The sequence below is a fragment of the Lissotriton helveticus genome, chromosome 2_1 (genome assembly GCF_964261635.1).
Source record: "Lissotriton helveticus chromosome 2_1, aLisHel1.1, whole genome shotgun sequence".
Taxonomy (NCBI): domain Eukaryota; kingdom Metazoa; phylum Chordata; class Amphibia; order Caudata; family Salamandridae; genus Lissotriton; species Lissotriton helveticus.
This window is the reverse complement of record NC_136059.1, coordinates 248,681,889-248,707,871: the sequence shown is the minus strand read 5'-3', so window position 1 is coordinate 248,707,871 and position 25,983 is coordinate 248,681,889. Positions and strand designations below refer to the sequence as shown.

The 25,983-nt window shown below is 40.8% G+C and overlaps 1 protein-coding gene across 2 annotated transcripts in view; it reads left to right on the top strand.

Moving 5' to 3' along the window:
• LOXHD1 (lipoxygenase homology PLAT domains 1) overlaps positions 1-25,983 on the top strand; it is a 1,099,077-nt gene that overhangs the window by 396,013 nt on the left and 677,081 nt on the right. For both annotated transcript variants that reach the window (XM_078674764.1, XM_078674763.1), the window contains one exon: positions 22,232-22,346. In XM_078674764.1, coding sequence (XP_078530890.1) covers positions 22,232-22,346 — 115 coding nt within the window. The remainder of the gene's footprint in view (positions 1-22,231; positions 22,347-25,983) is intronic.

Here is a 25,983-nt window from a genome sequence, read left to right as displayed (position 1 = left end):
GTGCCCCCCCTCTGTTTTGTCCAAGCAGTTGGCCCCCGACCCTCTATAACGCTAACTTTTGCAGAAATCTGAAGACAGAAAGCTGGTTTGGTATGTCTTCCATTCTCAATTGCCCTTCTACCGTGTTCTACAGAAACAACCTTTGTATGGGGAGATGCTCCTTACAGCGGGTTAGTCTGCATCCTGGAACGGTTGTATGATGTTACAACGCATACTTTTATAACGCAACCCTTTTCAACGCATTTTTTATAAAGCAACATCCATTACAACGCATTCCATTACAACGCATGCCATTACAACGAATTTTTAAAAACTACCTTTACAACGCATTCCATTACAACGCATACTACCGTTACAACGCATACCATTACAATGCATAACATTACATTGCATGTATGGTAAGTATTGGATAGTGTAGGGGTAAAAATTACTATTCTAACTCCAGGGGGTGCAACAGAAGGCTAAGTGTTGGATGGTAATGATATGCGTTGTAATGGTATGCGTTGTAATGACTGCGTTGTAATGACATGCATTGTAATGGTATGCGTTGTAGTGTCATGCATTGTAATGGTTGCGTTGTAATGGTATGCTATGTAATGGATGTTGCGTTGTAAAAGTTTTGTTGTAATGGTAGTGCGTTGTAAAAGTTGCGTTGTAAAGGTTGTTTTCTGCCTGGAACACCCAGAACAAAGGCACAAACAGGTGTTAACTATCTGCACCTGGCTATGAACACCCACAAAGACAATGATCTTTGAAGAGACAAAAGAGTGGTTTTACTTTCACCCCCACCATCCACCAAGTGGCAATGATACAGAAAGACTAGTCGGGAGCTCCTCTGCGTAATAGGAACAAATTTAATTTCTATAGACTAATCTCCTTTGTCCTCACTTCACTGTCTACTTGTCCTCCTCCATCTCTCTCATGCATCTCTACACTTCCACTGTCTGGGAAAACATCAGCACCCCCATATTGTGTACAGGAACAAAGCCAGGGGCTTTCAAAACAGAACCCACAGTACATCACTCTGCGTTGATTATATGTACAGTGCATATACTACAATGATCACATACACAAACATATACTTGTTAGTGATTAGAGGGCAAAAAGGTATAAATCGGAGTGCACATTGGCGAGACACTCTCAGCCAGTGGCGATGAACTAATTTCTATGTGAGTGAGTGAAAAAAACATGAATTACAGAATAGTGAGGGAAGATCTTTAAATTAGACCTTTTCTGTTTTTTCGTGCCAATTCCCCTTCTGCAGTGTACAAACCATGTACCAGGGTTCGGATACTCCTGAATATTATTACAATGGCTGTCCTTGGCTTGGTACGCAACAGTCTAGGGCTCTTAATCTTTAGATCATGTGTACACCCAGAATCGCATGGTTAAGCTGTCTTCCCCTGATGTGGAGCATTGTGTATAATGTTCTTTCTTTCTACAGCTTATATGCTCCAATTGTTTGCTATGTCAGAAAGCTTCACCCACTGTACTCCTAAAACCCTGCATGAAAAATTAACCTTGATTACCTCCAGCTTGAGTCCTCTCCTTTCATTTTTTCAGAGTGACCCTGTTCTTCTCTTCCATCCTGTGCATGCCTTTTATTTCTGAGTATAGCCTCCTCTCAGTCCCAAGCCTGTCTGCCTTTTTACTGTAACTCTGCAATCGGCTGATACCTCATTCCATAGGTCACAATCTCTCATCTTTAAAACACTAGCCCTGTAACCTAACATTACCCAATCTCTGCCAGCCTAGTATCTCACCAAGGTGAGGCGGGGTGGGGTCATGTGGGGGGAGTGGACAGACGACGAGATAGGGAACGTCAAATAAAAAATAATAAAACCACTTACCTTGCGCTTGCCGTCGTCTGTCCACTCAATCCTCCCCCCCACCCCACCACCGCTGTTAACTGTGCGGGCCGTGCATGATGTCATCAATTATTCACCTTAAACCACATAGCCCCTTCATCATCATACCTAACTGGAATTCTTTTTTTTCTTCTTAAGAGCACATGACTAATCACAATAACCATTGAATTAACCACTAACCTTGGGTTCCGCAGAAACGTGCTACTTACTGTAAAGCACTTCAGCGCCTCATCAGGCGCAGTAAGCGCTATATAAATACAATTACAATTAATATGTAGAGCATTACTTTCACCCAAAAGGGCTTCCAGAGGAGATTATTAGGGCCATTGAGCATGAAAAGAATGAGCTCCTTGCTGTGTTGTGATGAAACTAATGTAGTACAGTGAAGATTTAAGATTTTGTTACAGAAAATATTCTCAAAGGACCATTTAACTTCAACATTGACAAAGTAGCCAGAGTGTTTATGGTAGGGTTTTTTTATATGGAAGTTTGAAAGAAGAGCGCATATTTTTTAGGTCTGGCGTATAGAGGCATTTTAGCTTTATTTCCACTGTTATGTTATAAAAAAAATATATACATGCAAATTTCATACACACATTTAGGGGTGCTTTTGGTTAGCCCTCCTCCTCCATTGGTCAGTTTAACTGCCATTCACGTTACGCCTCGGCCCACTACTGCATACCTCATGGGGCACTTGGTCATCCCAGTCCAGCCGTTGGCTCTCTTGCATGGAGTGACGGTGTTTTTGCGTGATCACATGTGCACACCCCCCTAAAAAAAATCCACTTACGTGATTGGGCCGGTGAGCCAGCCTTTTGCCTTGCCAGTGTTGTTAGGTATTGTTCCTTTCCATGTGTTATCCTTCTTTATTTTTTCTCATCCTAGTGTGTTTAAAGTATGTCTTCAAGTTATTCTCAGTAGAAAGCCAGTAGTCATTTTTCTTTGCGGCAGTAAGAATCAGATTTCCTCTGATGTGCATTAAAACATAAAAGGGTTTTTCTGCCTGTTGTAACACCTGCTTCATAGGAAGCACCCTTACTTCCTAAAACAATGATGTGCAATGGTCGTTATTTTTTAATTAACATTTTTTATTGCCAGCATATGGTCACGAAGTTTAGGTGGCATCTTGCTATTTTCTTTTTGTGGTACATGTTTGCAGTTAAAAAAATAGCACTGCACAGCTTGCCAAAGCCATACTTACTGACTTTTCCAATACTTGTTTTGTATGGTGTTTCATGGCCGAATTCTGCCGTTTCTAAACTCTGTAAAAACAAATATGATTATTACCCATTTTAATGTTACTCGATTTACCGACCTCAGAAGGAAAGAAGGCTGACTCTACCATCCCGGGATATGAACTTGTGATCTTTTGATCACAACTGGTGGTGAGGGTGAATGCACTGAGCTGTCTAGGCAACTGGCAGTGATGTAACTTATAATGATAGTGCATCCTACTCCCCTTAGCTTCCATTTCCAAGATCTCTTCCCATAGGCACAAGCAGCGACAAAAGAACCTAATCTCATTTCCGCCTGGCTTTATCTGTTCTGCCTGGTAGGGTTTATTGAAAGTTTACATTCACTATTGGACGGAGAATACACAGCACAGGCCAATCTTGTTTTCCTCTCCAGGGCCTTCCTGCGACATCCATAAGGCTGGTCTAGAAGGGAACCTTTATATTTGATATCTGTCCCTTGCTCAAAGGTTGCAGCTAAAACAGGCTCATTCGATTAGGTGGTTTTGTTTCTTCTTTTATTACATCTGGATTTTCTTGAGTTCTTAAGGCTCAAAATAAAAAAGATATTAGGGCGAAGCTTAGCAGAAGAAAAAGCGCAAAATTTGTGCACTGCATCGCGGATTGGTCAGTGATAAATTTAGGGCGCCGGTGTGTTCTCGATGCTTAGGGGCCACCCTATCTGCATAGAGAAACTGGGTAGTTGTCTAGGATGTCAAGTTAAGTGAGGGTCAAATTATATATTTATTAAACTATTACGTATTGGTAGGGCGCCCTATAATTTTATTCCTGCTGTTGAAAAGATGATTTGTGCTTGTTGTAAACCGTCTGTTTTAATTGTGAATGGTCATATAAAACCTTTTGGATTATTGTATTTTATTTTTCTGTACACTTTCTTTTTCTTTTTTTAATATTTCAATGTACTGTTGGCTTCTATTTCAATGAGACTATGCCTCAGAATTTTTTTCACAAAAACATACAGAGGAAAGAATAGCATTTTTGTAAAGATTCAAGTAAAAAATTAGGACCACAGAAGCTAGTTAAGGGCCTGAAGGGGGATTGGAGGATAAGTGCCCACTTAATAAGGGTGAAGAGGAAATTGTAAAATGAGGAACAAACCATTCGAGAGTCTGCATCTGGTCCGGAGGCTTGCTAGACAGAGTGGCTGGTGCACCTGCAGACCCTCCTAATTTTACTTTTCATTTTGCGTCGAATTGAGCAGAGACCTCTGAAGCCCGCATGAAAAGCCTGGGCTGCAAATTTAACGCAAGAGTGGGCAGAAACTATGGCGTGCTGCCGCCACTAGCATCAGCTAATTAGCCAGTTACTCTCTTCAGCAAAGTCTGTGTGGGTAGGGGTCATAGGTCAGCCCTGTGCTCACAGTCAGCAAGTGGCTGACATTAGGGGAGGTGCAAAATAATGAGCCCATTTATTTCTGCTGTGAACTTTAGCTTGGCGTGCAGCTTTATGTACTGAGCGGCACCGCCGCGGCCTCCATTTTGTGTAAGCGCTGGGGCATTTGTTAGCCACATAAAGACTCAGAGGGAACCTGCAGGCCACCTTTGCCCTGTACATTTTCAACATTCAATGCACTTGTGTTCATTGTGCGCAGATGTGGAGACCCTCAGAACAGAGCACAGGCCCCCTCCCCCTTTGTCACTGCTCCCCATCCTGCCCGGTAGAACTTCACACCAGTTGATGTCCATTGTTTCAGAACTGAGGAGACAGTGGAGCCTTCTAAAGGTCAACATGAGTTCACTTCAGGGACACACTGAAAATGTATCAATTGAAGTATTTTTGTGGCTTGAAGTTCAAAATAGCGGAAGCTGGTCTCCAAAAAAGGTAGATCTCCCGCCTGCTCTCCTCATCTTTCTGCTGCCTTACCATGGCATAGAAGGTTGTGTTATCATTAGCAGAGCTCACTGTGGCTGAGGAATAGCTAAGCTATGGGGGCCGGGGCGCCAATGGCATGAGTGGCGGCCCACCAAAATTTCTGATGGTGTCATTTAAGTCTCAGACTGCCTTCTGAACTATGATACTTTCGAACAGAAGACTTCCTGCTCATGCTAGATGTGGGTACTTGAAATGTACTTGCTTTTGGGGATATTTCCAGACCACACATATGCATATGTATGTACTGGTATTTATTGTTATTTAGGATGTGCATAGCGGGAATATGTCGGACATTGCTTTAGGTCATTCAGGGATACTTTTCAGAGTTCTGCAGTTTCAATCACAGACACTAGATTGTTTCAGTTTGTGCAGACATGCAGCCAGTAGAGTGAGTAGCAATGTTTCTTTGTGAGATGATGTTGTCACCTTAAGTGAGGTCTGAATTGAATAATTGAGGCCAGATTCTGTACCACACTTATGAATCTTCTTGTTGAGTCCTAATACCCTTACCAATGAGATGTGTGTGTAATAGGCAGGTGGTGGAAACAAGTGCAGTCGATTGCCTTCATCGCCAATCCAATGCATGTTTGAGCAGCGTTGGATGGAACTGCTGAGCTATGTCTCACAGCCATCCAAGTCATTGGATGACCATCCAACTTACTTCAAAGTCATTTTCTCATCATCAGACATCATCACGCCCTTGAAGTCATCAGCAAAGTTTAGAAACATGTGCATGATGATCTGAGGATGGCTTGAAAATGAGTATCTGATTATTTTGCAATTGTTCCTGACGATTAAAGAATAAGTTGAAAATGAAAGTGGTTACTTGATAACTTCTGCTTGTTCCTGACGATTTGAGTATGATGTGTGGTATCTGTGCTTTGTTGTATATGTAAGCATTGTACCTTTTACTGTGTACTGTTCGAAGTTACGGCTCAGACACATGTGTAATAAAGATGTGCATTACTATGAGCAGGTGATAACCAACTAAATTGAACAGATGTCTTGGTTGAATGTGCGTGTAGTTTTCTATACAGAAGTGCTGTGTCAAGTACATTACAAACAAATATTTGTGTTGCTGCAAATGAGAGAGCTTAAAGTTTAGTTAAGATACCAGCCACCTTGCCAGTCATTTGTTGACGGTGTACTTACCTTTGACCCTGTACAGCACTCTGCTGCATTGTAGGGAGGTTTGTGCTACACAAATGTCTACATATATATGACAGTGACTGAAGATGAACCAGAAAAGTTACCAATGTTTCCAATGAGGCAATCAAATGGATGAGGTTAAAGGTGCTGGTTGCCGCTCTTTTCCATTTACTGTACTGCTGTTCTGTGATCATTGTAAATCCGTATTTGTAAAGCGTGAACTACTCACCCTTACGGGTCTCAAGGTGCCGGGGGCCGTCTTGAAAATTAAGTGAGTTATTGCCCAGAGTCGCATGGTGCTGAGCTGATCTTCCGCCAGGGATCAAACCGTGAACCATGTGCTCTGAAGTCAGCTGCCCTGGCCGCTGCACCACACCTGTCCACTTTGAATCAAGAGATGGCTTGCCCACAGAGGTGTTTGGGGTGGAGCTCCATCAGTCCTGGAGGAGGAGGATATTGACAGACTCATATGAGAATGACAGCAAAGCAGCGTACAGACACACACTGGGTCCTTTCAGTTTTATCCCAATCTCACCTGCCCTGAGTGTGTCTTTAAAAGAGCAGAGAGGGCTGGCAGGATATTCCAAAAGCAACAATTTTTTCAGGATTAGGATAAACACTTGTCTCATTTTAAGCCCTCACTGCAGCTCAGTCTATTCTACAGACACTGCCTTCTCCTCTGCTTATCAACTTGGGGGACAGGCATGAGAGCACGAAGACCTATAGGTCTCAGAGAAGTAAAGAATTTACCACTACTACAGAATCCAGGCAATATCGATGTATATAAAGATAGCAGTTAAGCAGATGCAGGAGAGGTATGGTAGGAAGATCGATATAGTTCTGGAAAGATGCAAATTTCAATAGATCAGTATGCAGCTGAATTGAGGGGGCTGGCTGTTACATGCAACTTTGAGAATATGTCGTATGACCAAGTCTTGACAGACCAAATCCGTCACAAATATGATGGAAAAAGAACAGAATCAAAGAAGAGTGGGGCACACAAGAGGGAAGTAGTATGCTACGGATATGGGTCAAAAGATCATTTAGCCAATGCCAAAGATTTCCCAGCTACTGATAAAAATTGTAATTCATGTAAGAAGAAAGGGCATCTTAGTGGGATGTGTAAAAATATGGAAAAGTTGGTCAGTTAGATTGCAGAAAATGAAGGGGATAATGAATTGAGTTTACATGAAGTTGTGTTGAGTGTGGGAGAGAATGATGAATCCAAAATGGATCCACCAGTAAACCTACCTATGAGTTGATAGCATCCGGTTGAGCACTGTGGTTGATTCCTGTGCGTGGTTTACCATAATATGGAAAATATTATTTGAAAAATTGTGGGCTGAGAGACAAATGTTTCCATATGATGTGTCCCCGGGTAGTTACACTGGTCTTAAGATACTGATGGCAGGTTATATGTGGATAGCTCTAGAATCAAATCTAAGAAATTCCATGCCAAATTTTACGTTGCGGAAAAAGGGGAGATGATTTTGGGATGGCCACACCAAGTAGAGTTGGTTATGAAGCTAGATCTTAATCCCACTCCTCTAGGTTATGGAATACAAGAGTTAAATGATAAATGTAGTGAGTATGGAACATTACAGGATGAGTTTCCTGAGGTGTCTGTGAAATAGTTAGGGAAATTGAGTATATTAGGCATAAGATAATCTTAAAAGAAAATGTGATACCAGTAAGGCAAAAAATGCAGAGTGTCTCAAGGCATTATAGACAGAAGCTGAAAGAGATACTAGAAGATTTGTGTTCTAAGGTTATAATAAAACTAATTGAGAGTTCAGTAAGGCACAAAATGCGGATGGTCCCGATGCATTATAGACAGAAGCTGCAAGTGATATTAGTAGAAGATTTGTGTTCTAGGGAGATAATAGAACCAATTAGAAGTTCAGAATGGATGTCCCTTGTATTAATTACTGCAAATCTAATGAGGGGTTTACAATTGTGTGTGGATTTAAGGTGCTTGAAGGAAGCGATATGAGTTGATACATTTCCTCTTCCAAATTTTAAAGAACTGATGTCATCTGTATGTGATGCTAAGGTGTCTTCTACGATAGATTTTTCCAGTGCATATCACCAAATGGAATTGGATGTAGATTGTAGGCACATGATGGCGTTTATCACTCCTGAAGGAGCATACCAATAGAAGAGAATGCCATTTGATTTACCGAGCGCTTCAGCAATGTTCCAAAGGGTAATGTCAAAAATACTGCTAGCTGTTCAAGGAGCAAGGGTTATTCCGTATGACATTCTGATATTCTGCAAAAGCAAGCTCAGTCATGATGAAAACCTAAAAGAAGTATTGTCTGTATTCTGAAGGAAAATGGTTTAACAGGGGAGGGGGAGAAATGTAAATGTGGGAAAAAAGTAGAATATTTAGGTCAATTAATCTCTAGTGATGGCATGTTGTTGATGCTATAACGAATTCACCTGAACTGTCAGGTACAGAGCAGTAAAAGTAATGTTTGAGATTAACCAAACGTTATTCAATATTCATAGAGAATTATGCTACAAAAGTGGAGCCTTTGAGGAAGCTGTTAAAAAGATGTAAAGTTTTCTTGGCCAAATGAACAAGTTACAGGTGTTGGAGGAAATGCTAAGAGCACCATGTTTGAAACCATTAAGAGTGACTGCAGAATGTGTAATTGCTGTGGATGCTAGTGGTTATGGTGTGGATGCGGTATTAGTACAAAATGAGAGTATGATCATGAGAGGATAGTAGCTTATGCTTCATGCAACCTTACACTGGCAGAAAGGAACTATTCAGGAATTGAACTGGAAATTTTGGCTGCTGCTTGGACTGCAGAACGCTTCAGGTTGTATGTTTGGGGGAAAAGTTTTTAAATATGGACCACAAACCATTGATTAACAGATTGAAGGAAGGAACTTAACACCTAGGTTGGCAATATTAGCCTTCAAATTATAAATGCATAATTTTGAAATTGCATATATACTGCAGAAGAAGAATTTGTTTGTTGATGGTTTATCTAGACTACTATTGAATGATAAGAACGATACTCATAAGGAGGTGGGATGTGAGGTGGCTTGCACATATGCAGATGTGTGGAATACGGTTATCTGAAGATGTTTATTGGCGAGAAACAGAGAATGGCATTGATTTGAAGGCCATTAAGTCTTATATTATTAAAGGATGGACTGGGGAAAGAAATTTGATAGGAGATTGTGCAGCGATTTGGAATGGTGAAATGAGGAAGAAGGTGTAGAATTACCAAAACAAGACAAAAACATTCTATAATGTAGGAGGAAACGCTCTCAAGTAAAGGTTGGTCAGTATGTGAGCGTGAGGAAGCCATGTTTTGTGGAGAAAGGAATGCAACACTGGTCTGATCCAGTGAAAGTATACAATTATTTTGGGAGTTCTATGAAATTGGACGATGGTAAGGTGTGGATTCTTCGTGATATTGCCTTATGTCATGTTTGTTATGCAAGAGGCCCCCTGGAAGGGAAGGGTGTGATGGATTTATTTATTTATTTGAAAAGTTTTATATGGCGCCGGCTAGACCCGGAGGTATCAGAGCGCTTTACATGAGGATCCACAGGTTACAGGTTACGAAAGTTACATCAGTTGCAGTTACACATATAGGCTGAGGAGAAAAAACAAGAAATTACAAGATAAAGGAAGTTGTTAACACCTTTATGTTGACAGTGAACCTTATTATATCATTTGTTCACCGATTGCAAGCAATTCTGGAGGTAGAAATCAGTTATCACAGAGCAGTTTCAGATAAGGTCATCACAAGACTAGAATATTAAAAAAACACAAGTGGCAATAAAATAATTTTTTTAGATAATACATGCTATTCAGACTGCATAAATCACTTTTTTCGAGAACCTGTTCTAATCATATTGTCTTCATGTTGGACAGCTAGGTTACTTTTCTGGAATGCTTAATTTGAGCCATTGGTTTCAGGTTGGGCCCAACTGCACTCATTTTTGAGGGCGAGCCCTAGCTTTTTCCTCATCAGACTTTCACCGAAAGCAAGAAAGAGAAAAACACAAAAGTGGGAACGAAGGAGGAAGAGATAGACAAAGAGATAAAGGAGGAATTCAAAAGAACCTGCAAGAGTCAGATAAAGCGGCAGGGAGTGTCTGGTGGTGAATGACATTACGTGGAATCAAGACTATACAACATTGGTACTCGGCACTGACCTTTGCTTATTGTAAAGCGCTCTGATATCCTTCGGGATCTTGTGCATGCTATATAAAACTTTATAAATAAATAACACCGACTGCAAGCTCCTGAGCAAAACTTTGGGCCCCTAAGCAAAACTCCTTTTGCAAATTAAGCACTGTTTTCCTGGACTAATTCTTCAGCCCAATGGCCCTACTGAAGAGATTTATTTAAACCTCAAAATAATTACTGTCCATATTTTAAAATGTCAACTAATACGAACTGTTTTGCAAACTAATGCATTTAATTGCTTTCTGTGTTTGTTCGATCTTTTTGATGCAAATAATTTAAGAAGAATAGTTTATTTATCATCGAAGTTCTTAACTGTTGGCACATTTTTCTATCATCACAACACACTTGTGATGTTTTACAATAAAATGGCTAGTAAATGTTTACATTTGGTTCATTACAGGTCCATTAGATACATTGCTCATTTGTCATTTTTATAGCTCACTTTGAAATAATGCTCTTAGTTTTAAAATGGCAGGAATTACAATAGCCACAATAATTAGAACCCGTCTTCTACATTTCTACATTGAATTTGCATCTTAGGTGTCATTATCCATGTGACATTTGTGTATTTAAGGCAAGCTTCTTCGCTTTATGCTTTCATAGGAGCTTCCAGATGCATTTACCACCACAGCCAGGTGCAGAAATGCAGTGTGGAATTTCAGAAATCTCCATCTTAGCTTTTGCTTTGCAGGTAGTAAATTATTGCAAACTATTTATTTCTCTGCTAGACATAGAACAAATGTAATACACATGAAATACCTTTGACTGTCATTTGAAAGTATCATTATCTCCATACCTGCTAGGAAAAGAAATAATAAACCTGCTGTTTCTTTTTAAGGTGCCGTCTATGTCGTATAGACAGTTTGTATATACCAGGTTAAAGATTTTGTGCCAGATGTACAACGTTTTATAGCAAGTGCAAACGGCTCTTATATCCATTTGCGCTCTCTAAAAAGCATGGGCCCATGTACAAACAGTATTTCATGAATTGTAAATAAATTGCGACTCACAAAATACTGTTTTGCGACACGCTATCAGGAAGGGGCATTCCCTTCCTAATAGCGACCGCAAAGCTTTGTACCAATGTTTTGCAACCGTAATTGCGGTCGGAAAACACTCTTGAGGGGGTTATATGATGGATGGAAGAGAAATGTTGAGTGAAGGTATGGAATGTTTAATGAGTGAGTCGAACTGGGAGAATACAAGCAAAGGAAGGACTGGTATGGTTGGTGAATCAAATATGGATTCTACTGGTTTGAATGTGAGAAGTATGAATATTAATGATTGGATTCTTGCAGAAGGGAAACTATTGCGACATAGTAAACATAGAAGGAAGTTACCAGATGATCTGATCAACATGGATAATAAACGTGTGTAATTCATGCTGATTATAATACTTTAGGTTATGGAAGCATAATATGATAAAATGTGTAATGTGACAAGTGTGGTTTGTGAGGTTGCATTGTGAATATTGTGGAATTTTAACGTGCTACATTTAAGGTTAAAACTTGGTTTAGAGTTATATTGTGAATATTGTTGTCATAAAGTAAATTAATTATAAATGTTTTATCAACATATAAAAAAGGGAGGTGTATGGTGTTAAAGGGCAATAGAATGTGTAGGTCAAATGTTCATGGGATTTGAGTTGCTTGGCAGTTGATCGGGTGAGGAGCTGGTAGATGTGGCTGGAGGTTGGCACTGCTCTGTTCCTATACTTTTGTGTAAATAAACTACACACCAAGATCACATCTACATGTTTTATAGTGTTTCCTTCAACAGCCACCCATAACTTATTGTGGGCATGCCTAACGACATTCTGGTTATCCCTGATGTACCAGTGGCACATCCTTGGCATAAAGGAGACGTTCCTGATCTGATGGCGCTCTCACTATCTGTGTCATGATAGTATCATTTGCGCAATCCTGATATAACAGTGGCTGGCCTACTCTTGTCATACTGCATGAATTTGTGGTGGTTTTTGTGCTATTCAGAGAATATTAGTAGCCTTATCTGTCCTAAAGTGACGTGTTCTTTGAGCCACTTAAATATCCCCAGTGTAAAGATGGACCACCCTTGAAGTGTAGTTGGCATTCTTAGGAACACATAACAATTCTGGCCCTTATCTGACTTTTTGGGGTGCCGCTCGTCGAGGAGTTTGTGAAGAAGTTTGACGCCTGGGAACTCTGTGCCTCGTTTTTGCCTGCCAGGAGCCCCGTAGGGCATTGAAGCTGCGTGGGAGTGTGTAGGCGCTGGAGGACGGGACTGCGAGGCCCATCAGGCTGTGCGTGTTCCAGCGAGCACACCTGTTGCCTCTTCCCGCGTCTCCGCCCCCCTGCCTGTGCCCTTATACTCCTCGCGGCCCCCGCTCCGCGGGTGCCGCTCGTCGAGGAGTTTGTGAAGAAGTTTGACGCCTGGGAACTCTGTGCCTCGTTTTTGCCTGCCAGGAGCCCCGTAGGGCATTGAAGCTGCGTGGGAGTGTGTAGGCGCTGGAGGACGGGACTGCGAGGCCCATCAGGCTGTGCGTGTTCCAGCGAGCACACCTGTTGCCTCTTCCCGTGTCTCCGCCCCCCTGCCTGTGCCCTTATACTCCTCGCGGCCCCCGCTCCGCGGATGCCGCTCGTCGAGGAGTTTGTAAAGAAGTTTGACGCCTGGGAACTCTGTGCCTCGTTTTTGCCTGCCAGGAGCCCCGTAGGGCATTGAAGCTGCGTGGGAGTGTGTAGGCGCTGGAGGACGGGACTGCGAGGCCCATCAGGCTGTGCGTGTTCCAGCGAGCACACCTGTTGCCTCTTCCCGTGTCTCCGCCCCCTAAACCAGGATTCGTATTTAACTTGGGCAGACCACGCGTTAGCGGGACGCGTGTGCGGGACCTATCCCGGGACAAAGCCCGGACTAAGGGCGGACAGTCTTAGACAGTCCGAGACAGACTGAGACTGGACTGGGCGCGCCACTCTGCCCCTGCTGACCCGGATTTGTTTGGTTGCAGTAAGACTTTGTACCCCTGTTTATAATTTAAACCCTGGATATACTTGCATCGTATTACGTATGCCCTCTCTTATTTTCCGATTGCTATAGAGTGGGTATCAATAATTAGTATAAAAAAGAATGCCAAAAAAGATTCCTGTGGCGGGGGGTAATACCATGGACAATTATATGGTTCATGTAGTGTCAAAGATTAATAATGAAAGGAGACAATCCTTAGGCCTTAGTCAATCCCCTATTCTATCCCCCCTAAGCCCATCTTCAGACTCACCGTGGATTGATATACCTTCTCAGGTTGAGGGAAGTGTAATCCTAGATACTGATACACACGATAATGGTACCTTAAACCAGAGTGTTCATATAACACAAGGACAAGACTCAGCTCTGGAAAATGACTCTGATTCCCAGTTAGTTGATACTGAACAAGATTCAAATGTGCTGGAGAGTGAATAGATAAATAACGACGCTGATCCCCCAGCTCAAGTCCCTGCTACTCGTGCTATCAGAAAGTGTAGAAAACCACAAATACATCGTGGTGGAGCTCACTCTGGGAGGAAGAGGGCTGTGTCACCTGTGAGAAGCAAGGAAAAAAGTAGGGGGAAAGGAGAAGATGCTGAGAAGTTAAACATGGATGAAGAGTTATTATCCAGGATAGCAGAATTAATTGATATTAAATTTAAAGCTTTAATTAAACCAGTAGTGGCTAAACTGGATAAGCTATCTGCGGATGTAAAGAAATTAGGCGCAGATCAGAAAAAGATAGTAGAAGAGGTGTTAAACATATCTGTAACAGTCACAAATTTGGCTTCACCCGTAAAAGCGGCTCTTGGACTTGGAATAGAGGGAGGCATAAATTCCAATACTACACAAGCAATTCTATTGGAACAGACCCCAAATACCGTGTCTAATCATTCATTGTCAATAGAGGTTCAGCCCCTAAACCCCCCTGTACTGTCCGCACCAGGAGTAGAAGAAGATACACTACACTTTATAGAAGATGCGGCACCATTAGTGCTGGTACTGGCAAATGCCCCCCCACTAGCAACAGATCAATCAGAATCCCCCACGGCGTTAACAAGTAAGGCCCTGCATTGGTTATCTGGAAACATGCAGTTGGCCCCATGGGGGAAACAACAGCTACCTGGAGACATTAAGTCAGCCAGACGGGTTCCGTGGATAGGGCAAAACCCCAAAAAATTTAAAGGGGACTGTATAATTATAAATTTTGTAAACTCTGCTGTTTTACCAAACATTCTACCAAACATCCTGCCGCCACAGCGCAGGAGAGGTACCATCATTCCTCTCACCCTAGAATTTTCTGGCAAAAAACAGCGGAGTATGACATACTCTAAGCCAAGTCATACCCATATCAGGCCAATTTGGCCAGAAACAATTAATGGCTGGGGTTTTGATGTACCAACTAACAACTGGGGTTACAGTTTGGACAGAAGGGAACGTCCAATACGGACATATCAACAAGATCATCAACATCCTAGCCACTTCAATAACCGATTTAACTTCCCTATTTTCAACAGGTATGATGTCTTTCTTGATGAGGGTGGGCTGGAAGGGGTGGAATGACTACCTGATACACCTCTTAATCCTGACCACAATGTTTGCCTGTCAGACGATGTAGGTTTAGGAAATGACAATCAAATCCTAGAATTGCAAGGTAGTAATGTTGCGATGTTGGGAGTTGTGAATCAGTTAACTGATATAACTAGACCACATAATGATATAAATCCAGTCCCCTTCTTAGTACATACTATGGCCAATTCTGCGTTAGAACGGGTATGTTGCAGTACAGGTCCAATATCCACTAGTTTAGATGTATACGAGAAAGCTGACACAACACAATGTGAACTGTAAAAATGCAAGGAGAGGGTATTATCGTGGAACATAGCAGGACTCCATGATAAACTGAGTGATAAAGGATGGTTGTCTTTTGTCAAAGAATATCCGATAATATGTCTCCAAGAAACTTGGGTAGCAGGAAAAAATGTACATATTGAAGGCTACCAGAGTTTTATTATTCCTGCAGTTCCATCAGCTAGTGGAAGAGCAAAAGGGGGTTTGGCAATTTTTGTTAGCTTGACACTTGTATGCCATAAAGTTGAACACCATTCTGGTAACAGTAATATCCAGGTTTTAGAGTTCAGGAGGGGTAAAACAAAACTTGTACTGATCAACTTTTACAACGCAGTGAATCAGCCCGGAGATTGTAATATTGAGTCTTTGCGTGAATTCCTAAGGGCAAATGTCGGTTCTTTGCCTCGCCAAAAGATAATAGTAGGTGATTTTAACACACATTTATGTGGGAACCCTAGTATGATAATTGTTGGTCAAATGGGTTGTAATAGTACGGAAGGAATTCATTTTGATCACTCACGGAGGGGAACAGAACTAAATGATCTGTTGAATGAAAATAATTTCTTTATAGCAATGTCAATAGTATCGGAGCTAACTGTTTTCCCAACCCCCACATTTAAAGGTCATGCGACAGGGACATACATAGACCACATTTTATTATCGGCAGACCTTGTTAATATTGTTGAGGATTTCTCGATTCAATTGAGCATTTATAGCGACCATAACCCTATATGCATTAAAATGGGTGAGAATACATTTGAAAAATGCAATCCCCGTGAGGATCGAGGTCTTATAAAATGTATTAACGGTAAACGACGCTTAAAATGGTCAATGGTGGATTGTGAACAGTTTTACTCCTCTATTAATAATGTGTGTAACTATGAACTGTCAGTATGTACATCTCCTGTATCAGCGCCATTACAAATCTTAGCATCTTTCAAGGAGATTGCCAAAAAGGTGGAGTCAATTTTAACGGTACCTACCAAAGGGAAAGTCAACCCAAACAGTAATCCAAAATGGTTTGACAGTGATTGTTCGAAGGCCAGTCGTGAACTTAAAAAAGCCCTAAAAATAAAACCTAGAGACCTAATGCTTGTCAGGGACTTGCGGGTTAGGTATAAGAAATCATGTGCCAATCGCAAGCGAGCGGTAAAAAAAAGTCTATGGGACCCCGAGACCTTGAAAAACAGCTCGAAGTTCTGGGAGATTATTAATAAGCCTATATTTGACCACACTAGCATTTCCAATGTGGGCACTAACATCCCAGAGGAAGATTGGATTAACCACTTCAGCTCTATTTTTAAAAATAATGAGTCGCAAGCAGAATACAGATTAAATGAAAGTAGTGAAAATGTATTGCTCTTCTCAATTGATGAGGTAATAAAGGGAATTGAAGGGCTAGCAAACAACAAGGCCCCAGGACCTGATGGCCTTCCTCCCGACCTTTTTAAATCTCGTATAGTACTTTGGGCACCGGTCCTTACAGCAGTACTTAATGCGGCTGTGTCATGTGGATGCCCAAAATCATGGGGGGTATCTACTATCGTGCCCGTATTCAAGAAAGGAGACCGTAATAGTCCTCTTTGCTATAGACCAATATCACTAATTAACTCCGTGGTTAAAGTTGTGGGAGGAGTAATTTTGAATAGATTGGTCAGGTGGTCGGAGGAAAACAAAATAATATCCTCAATCCAATACGGATTTAGGCCTGGGCATTCTACGATCTCTCAATGTTTAAATTTATACCTTATCATTGGGAAGTATACTAAGGCCCGGCAAGGAACGATCCACATGGCGTTCATGGATCTTTCCTCGGCTTTCGATTGTGTGAGTCGCGGGAAGCTCTGGGGCGCCATGGCAAAAATGGGTGTGGACCAGAACTTAGTTAATTTGCTAGAAGATATGCATTCTGACACTAAAGCGAATGTCAGATACACACAAGATCTAAATGTGACAAAAGACTTTGGAGTGTATCGGGGTGTTCGACAAGGATGCATTTTGGCCCCGTTCCTTTTTAACCTCTACATAAATGATTTGGAAGAGCACCTTTTAAGCACTAAGACAGACTACCCGTACATTGGCCGAAAGGGACTGCCGGTTCTGCTATATGCGGATGACGCAGTCCTTTTATCTAGGACCGCCAATGGACTCCAAATTTTATTAGACTCTTTTTTTTCTTTTATGAAAAATAGAGATTTAAGTATTAACAATTCTAAATCCTATATAATGAAAGTTGGCCAAGGAAGCAAAAAACCAAATCGCTTAAATGTAAATGGAGTACAAATCCCTGTAACAAACACATTCTCTTACCTTGGGGTCCTTTTTGACACTCAATTAAATTGGGGACCCGTGATTCAAAAAAAGAAGGGAGAGGTTATCAGGGCAAATGCGGCTATAATGGACTTTTCCAGGAAAATGGGAAACAGCCCAGTTGCTGCATTACTCCAACTTTACCAGGCCAAAAGTGTTACTATAGCATGCTACGGTAGTGAAATATGGGGATATGCTCCTCTGGAAGCCCTAGAGATAGTTGAAAATAACTTTCTAAAACAATTATTAAGGGTTCCCAGGGGTACGGCAAATTTCTCTGTGCATGAGGAATTGGGGGTCCCCTTCATATGTGACAAAATTGCAGTAAATCCCCTATTATGCTGGATGAACTGTTGGCTAAATGACAACATACCACTCACCCAGCTTATATTAAGAGAAGCACTTACATGGGATAACAGGATGAAGGTTCCCTGGTTAAAGTACTTGTATAAGTGCTTTACTGATTTAGGTCGTCCTGAACTTTTCTTACTTCCTGAATCCATTATTAAATCGGATGTTATTGCGGTCAAGAAGGCTTTTATTGATTCTAGATACCAGGATAGGGAGTCATGTGAATTAAAAAAAGATAGTGTACGAAATCACGTACTAATAAAAAGTACATTGCTTTTGGAGAAGTACCTAACATGGCAAATATCTAGTTATGACCGTTTTCTATTGACAAGGTTCAGGTTTAACCTGTTTCATTTACTGTTGGCTGTTCCTAGGGGATCTCATCGTGGGCAAGTGTTACCGGCTTGCGGCTGCGACGATAAGTCTCCGCAAGACCTGGCACACTTTTTGTTTTTTTGTCCCTATTATGTTATACCGAGGAAGTTATATTTAAAACCCTGCTTGAAAAAGCTGAATTTTCTACAATTTCGCCCTGCTCTACACTTCCTTCAGCTGCTAAAAAGTGAATACACCCTGTATATATGTAGTTTTTTAAAATTGGCACTGAAATTTAGAAACAGTATGGAAGGTTAAAAGTATTGATACATGAAATGTTATTCCCTGTTTCTTTTAAGGACTTTTTTAAATATTCTGAATGCTTAATGTAGATCTGTCTTGTTTATGACTCTATTTTTATTTGATTTCTTCTTTTAATGATAAATTGTGTTAATAATTGTAATGTAAATGCTTTTATGGTTGTCAATAAGAACAACCGAATAAAGTTTCTTGACTTGACTTTTTGGGCACTTTTGATTCCATTCTGGCTATAACTGACATAAATCTGACCCTCTGTAAGATATTGTGGGCATTCCTGATGACATTCTGACTATCCAAAGCATAACAGTAACATTCTGGGTATCCCTGTCATAGTAATGGCACTTCCTTGACACATTGTTTGCATCTCTGATAACATTTAGGCTAATCCTGGCTTAGTCATGACCCATCCTTGACATTTTGTGGGCCCTTTTGGCACAATTCAGGCTATTTCTGACATAAAGGCAACTCATCCTTGACATATTGAGTCCATTGCTGATGACATGCTACCTATCTCTTGTACAGTAATTCTGTTCTGGCTAGATCTGGTATAATAGTAGACCAGCTGGACATAATGTGAGCAGTTTATGCAGCATTAAAGAATTTCTACAATATAGTAACACATCCTCCCAGAATTCTTGATACCCTACTGCCTATACTGGACATAGTAGTACAGTTCTGGCTCTGCCTAACATACTAGTGGCCCACCCTTGGCATTTTGTAGGCATTCTAGACACCTCTTGACACAATGGTGTCCATACATGACATATTGTTTGTGTGTTTGACATCATTCTCATTGCCATGGCATAATGGTGGTAAGAATACCTGACATGTTATAGTCATACCTGATATTTGTTGACAACAATAAATTGACTGTAAAGTTAGCGTGTGGCAGTAGTATAGGGTAGTGTTTACCGAAAGTGGAAAATTGATGCTTGGGGGCAATAATGTGTACTTATTAAAATGAAAATCTGTGCTTTTTTTTGATGTAAAAACAATTTTTATGAAACTCACAAACTTCTTGTTAAGGAAAGTAAGTTAATCAATCTAAGATAAAACATCTTCATTTTATGGTGAAGGTGAATTTCATAGTGAAACAATTGTATTTCAGAATTGTATTGTAAATCTCGTATTACGCTGGTATTTCATTAATTATGTGGAGGCATTTCACCGTCTATTTGATAATGCTTACTGTGTTATGCTTACTGCATTTTGGGCGTGTGGGACTGACAAGCAGTTCTGCTATCTGTGGCTTGTTATTGCAAGATTTGAACAATTTAGATTTTTCTACCCTGCTAAATTAGTTTCTCACTCATGGTCTGTGACTGAGAATCGAGATTGAAGGGGAAAGGAATGAAAAAGGAGGGTGAAAATACAGGTTATGTGCTTTTCAAAAAGGGTAAGCCGCATGAAATTGCTTAATATGTTTTTAACTGCCTGTAATACATGTAGCTCTTTAGTTAATATTTAAATAAACTGTGCTGAAAACTCCACTGTCGTTCCACTATTTTCTCAAAGATTGGACACATCAAAGGGAGTGACGGCTTGCCTGGCACACCACAAAATTCCTGAAGTTTTAATTATGCACTCTTCTCAATGTCTAGGTTTATAGCCAATGTATGTGAACATTGTGCTGTAAAATGCACTGTTAAGAGCGTCTTCCCTGAATCCTCACTGCATGATAATCTACATTGAGTCAGGTAGTTTCATCCCACTTTTTTCAGAGTTCAGCAGTCACCACTTCTGACATTGTATTGTGACCTGCTGTCACTTGGAAGTCTGTTATGGTCTGTGATGAGGCCGGGGCGATACCACTGTATTCCAAGGGTAGCAGTGAGGGTAAGGGGGACTGGAGGCAATTCATCCCCAGGAAAGGGCTAGTGTCACTGACTCCCTGACAACATTTACTCCCTGAAATAGGTTACCCTTAGACCAAAGCTTCCAGAACCCCCACCCTTGGCAATGATGGCCAGGGACAAAGGACACGGTCAGCTGGCTGATCCCTGCATGCGTAGTCCTACATCTTGGTGTAAATGTGGCATGGGAGAGTGGCTGGACAATTGGTAATATTTACTGCAAAGTGGAAGAAGGGAATGGAAAATGAAGAAAGAGCACCAGGATGGGTATACAAATACAAAATAATGCCTACAAAGCGGAAGTCATTTGCAATGCACAAAAGTTACACCCACATCTACTCCAACACTACAGATCTACTAAAATACTACAATCACCCAAATAGTCTACAATCTTCTCCAGCCAAGCCTTGGAGTAATTCACAAACTTGAAGTACTCTACTGAGTACCCAATTATTGCACAATTGTTAGCCCCCTCTTCATTTATCCTATTTCTGCAGTTTGGCCCCTGATATCCCAGCAGTGTCACCAAAATGCACCAAAAGGTGTTTTACGCTCAAGAACTTTACTACAAAAATAGCCCCACCGCCTGAGGAAGTGTGCTGGGGAGTATGAAGGGATAATAACTGAATCTGTCCCACTACTGAACTTTGTAATTAAGTATACTTCTTTTTTAATGTTAGAACTATTGCTTTAATAAAAGGACATACCTATTAGTATTAAATTTGGGTTAAACCATAGCGTGCACAAATAAAGTCATGATATGAACGCCAAATAGCTTTTCATCAGGCCGTTTATTCAGCAAATAAATTAGTATGTTCTAACTTTAACAACATTTATAGAAAGTATTCATGGAAGGGACCCATTCTTCAGTGCTCCCATTGCTGACGTCCTTACATTTAGAAGAAGGCTATAGAGGGAAGGGGTGGAATAATCCAAACCAGTATATGAAATCCACCCAGAATCACTTCCCACCTGATGTTAGGCCGCTTTAAATTTGAACTCTATTCTTTGCATATTTGGGACGAGTATTTTTTGCTGGAATTACTTGTAGTCTTTAGTTTTACATACTACATTTAGATTCTTGATTTCTGTGTTCAATTGTGTTGGCACTCTGTGTTTTCACCAGTTACCCAAAATAATAACATTCTATTTATTTAATTACCTATTGGATCCTATCTGTAAATAAACCTTCTGGTGGCCTCTGTTAGAAATGGGCACATGATGTAAGTGGATATCAGTTTCCAATGCTAGCACCTGGCAGCACATGTGCAATGCATGAGATAGGAACTAAGGGGCCTATTTACAAGCCCTTTGCGCCGATGGTGCATCACTTTTAAAATGGGAAAAAGTGACTCAGCGGCGGCGCAAGCGGCTTGTAAATATACCCCTAAATGGTGAATTATTTTTCATACATTTTTCAGAAACTCGATTCATCCTGTATTCGCCAATTCTTACGTAGTGTTAATTGGGTCACATAGGTGTGGAGTCTTTTTGTTATATGGTCGTTCTGGACAGATCGTTTTATTTTTTCTATATATTTATGTATATATTTATGTATTTTCAATTTTGCAACTTGTGTGTGTGCTTGTTGTAGTAGCTTTGCAGAACAGCACTAATTGAAAATACTACAAATGTCCTTATATCCTTTTGGTCTTTGACACATGAGGTCTTTCCACAATTTGAACTTGTTTCATCTTTGTTACTGAAGGTGATAATTCTGCAACATTTTCACATTTGCACTTGATAAAGATGTCAGTCATTAAGTAACTATGAGAAAGAATGTGCAGTTAATGATCCCACTGTGGGTAACTTTGCGTTACGTAGGGTTCTCCTGTGTGTATTGCTTTCCCATATCCTACCTTTTTCTGCCCACAGTATATGAGGTCGTCACGGTGACGGGGGATGTCCGCGGAGCTGGAACGGATGCCAATGTTTTTGTCACACTCTTTGGAGATTATGGAATTACGCCGAAGATCCATCTCACCAGCAAGTGAGTGAAAGCTGTGCTGTCCCAATGGTCCCATATCTCAGAACTAGAGTTGTAAAGTTCTATTTGTTTATGGATTGTGAGGTCCTGCTTTGTGTTTTATCTGAATACATTTTGAAGAAATTAAGAATTCCACCTTCACAATCCTTCTTCTCTTTGTGCCTCTGTGGCTGGACACTTATTGTCAAAGTCGTTTATAGCTTCTATTTTAAAATCATTCAAAATGTTTATATGTATCATACGTGGAGCAAAGACAGTTATGTATGGCCTGACTGCTCATAAGACTAAAGAAAAAAACAGTTACGTTCTTCCCAATTTGTTAATTTATTGGTTTCTCTATTGATGCATTGAAAGCAAATATCTTAATTTGGTGTAGAACTCACAAATAATTGTTCAAAGAAATGCACCTCAAGGTTATCGAAATCACGTTGAAACAAACCAGCATGAGGAAGAGTCAAATTGTGTATTGGTCTGTGTCCAGACCTTCTGTACCTAACAGGCAGGAATGCCACATGTGCTTACCTCTTCACCAAAGGCCCACCTAGGAACAAGGAACAAAATACATTGAAACATCTGTGAAATGAAATCACTGAAATACTTTGGTACTATTTTGGATTCCTAGAAGAACGTCGGAAACCGAAAGTGGTCCCAACCTAAAACATATTGGATTGTCGATACAGTCTTGGATGCAGATAGATAGGTAAAACAAAGTGCTGGGCTCAGCACAGGATTGAAAAACATTCTATTTAGCATTTGCCTTAATGTTAAGTTTAGAAGGTAGGGATGTGTCCACCAAATTTCAATGTATGGGAATAAAGACATTACACTTTGGTTTAATCAGCTGGAAAGACAGCTCCTTTTGAAATGCTATGCTTTGAACCATTTTTCAAAAATACTTCATTACAATCAATATGTGGACACAGATTGGAGCCACAGTTTGGCTAGTGCTTTCCAGCAGAATTCTGCATAACTTTCTAAGAAATGTTGAGCTAAGTATTTCCAAGAACAGAGGTTGTCTCTATTTCAAACACTGCACAGGTGGACAATCAGGTGCCAACTAACAAGTCTATGCCGACAGGTGACTCATGACATTCCATATCCCGGATAGGTTTCAAGCTATTTGAATGAGATGACCAATTGCAAGGTGGTCGCACTAACGCCTGTGACATCAACCAATGGTAATTTGGACTGAAGGTCTTTAGAAAGTCTCTTATCATAGCAGTTAAAAGACACAAGTGTGTCATAATCATGAGTGAATTATCCAACGCACAGACGGTCACAGAGGACACTGATCAGGAAGGAATCTGTGGTACCACGAGGACCAGTCTACTGCAGGTAGCGTACTTTTTCTTGGTCCTCATTCACCTCGTGCCATGACACCAGACTCCCTGGGGAACCGGTCCCTTATTTATACAGCTCAGGGAAATTGTTGTTCCGAATGTCCTCAAAGGCAGACGGTGGTGATAAGAATTTACTTAACTACAGTCAAGTACCGAAACAGGAGTTGGTTTAGTCATTGGACAAGTATTTTGTCTTTCATTTACTTCAGAGAGACTTTTTTTTTACAGATGTCTCTTGGGATAATTCGATTATTATCTAGCATAAGCATGTGGCATGGTTTGCCCAATTTATCACGGGTTGTCAAATCTTATTCTCTTATTAGCTCTGTCTTTAGTATCAATTTCCAAAACATATCTTACAGTGACGATCCATTCTCCACCGGTTGGGGGCAGCTTAGAGAATATGACTCTTTACTACGCAAGTCATTACATCGCGTGCCTTTCACAACGTTACAACGCAGTACCATTACAATGCAAGTCGTTACAACGACTTGCTCTAGATGGCGCGCTGGACTTAGGAATAGTATGATTTACTATTCCAACTCCAGTGTGTGCAACAGTAGGGAAGGTCTTGAAAAATTAAATCATACTATTCTTTAGTCTAGAGCACCATCTAGAGCAAGTCGTTGTAATGGCACTACGTTGTAACAGCGCAGCCGTTGTAACGACCGCATTGTGAATGTATCGCGGTGTAATGTCCGCGTTCTAAAGGTTGCTGCCCCAGCTTAGACAGTCATTTTCTACCCATTTCTCTCCTTGCTAAGAGCACTAAGTAAAATAAGAGCTTTTTATTGTATCTTTTCAACAGCCTGGGTTGCCCACTCAAACAAAAAACAACCAGTGTAAGGCTTACCTCAATCTTTCTTTGCAAGAGGCTTGCAATGCTCTTATCCACTTTCTCCCAGTAGGACCTGATAGGGGGACATTCCAGGAACATATGGACGTCATCTGCCTGTGCTGCACCACACTTCAAACAACCTGCTGAATGTTTCTTACCCATCTTCACTAACCTGTGTGGCGTCCAATGTACCCTATGTAAAGTGAACAGAGGGTTCCTTTTTAAAAGGCAGGTCTGACAGTACCATCAAGTGTAGACATTGATTCTTGCCATTTATCCTGCATCTCTGATGGTGACAAGTTTCCTCTCCATAGTTCATCTGGGCGCTTATAGTCTCCATCCATCATATTCAGTATCAACCAATATCAGGTTGTGATTTCCTTTTTCTTTGGGGCCTTGTTGGATAGCTATTCTTGCTAGGCATTCGTCGAAGGTCCCCTGTCCATGTTGCTTGAACCAGCTTCTTGGATGATGGAATTTGTACCACATAATATCCTCTCCAGTGACCTTTACCAGATTGCCCCAGGATAACAGCTGCCTCTCTTGTTCAAACTGTCTCCATCTGAATAGTTCCCCAGTTATCATTGGATCAGCCAATTTATCTTCCAAACACTCTGGAGTGCCTGGTAAATCCCAAATGGTGGCATATTCGCTTCAATAAGGTAAGTTTCTTGCTTTCCTTAGCTGAGCCCATAATAAGGTAGCCGCTCATAACATTTTCAACCTGACCTTCTTAAAACATCTTTATTTGCCATATTTATAGAGAAAATATGAGTTGCCCCATCTCATATCTTTCAACTTTGCTGATAACATTGCAGAGTCCTCGGAACCCTTCACCTCACAGCATAAAATTCTGCAGTACCATTAGTTGGAAGGTCAATGCGTTATATTGAAAGTTGGGTAGACATAAACCGCCCTAGGCCTTTTTTCTACGTAATTTCTTCCATGATGTCCTCACCCCTCTTGCAGCACAGATCAAACTAGAGATTTTCCCATTTAGCTTATCTATCATTTCTTCAGGTCAGGTGTTTGTCACTCAACAGAAATGTACATTTTGGCAGAATAGACATTTCTATGAGATTTATTCTACCCAGGACTGGTAAATGGGCCCAACTCCTCAACAGTTTACCCACCTCCAATGTCTCTTTTTTAAACTATTTGTTTCTGCTATGTTTTCTAAATCTTGTGTGAGCCTGATGCCAAGGCATCTCACCTCATTTCTAATTTGCTTATATTTACTGGACAGTTCCAGGCCTTTATCTCCGTTTTTGCTGGATTTACCAAATACCCTGATATATTCCCAAACTCTTGCATCAGATTATTTATGGCCGACAATGCCTGTTCTAAATCATTTGTATATATCATTGAATCGTATGCATAATGGGCCACCTTTTTTCATCCATTGTAATTGAATGGCTGGCTCTTTTCTCAATGTATGCGTGAATGATTCTTTGTAGAGGTT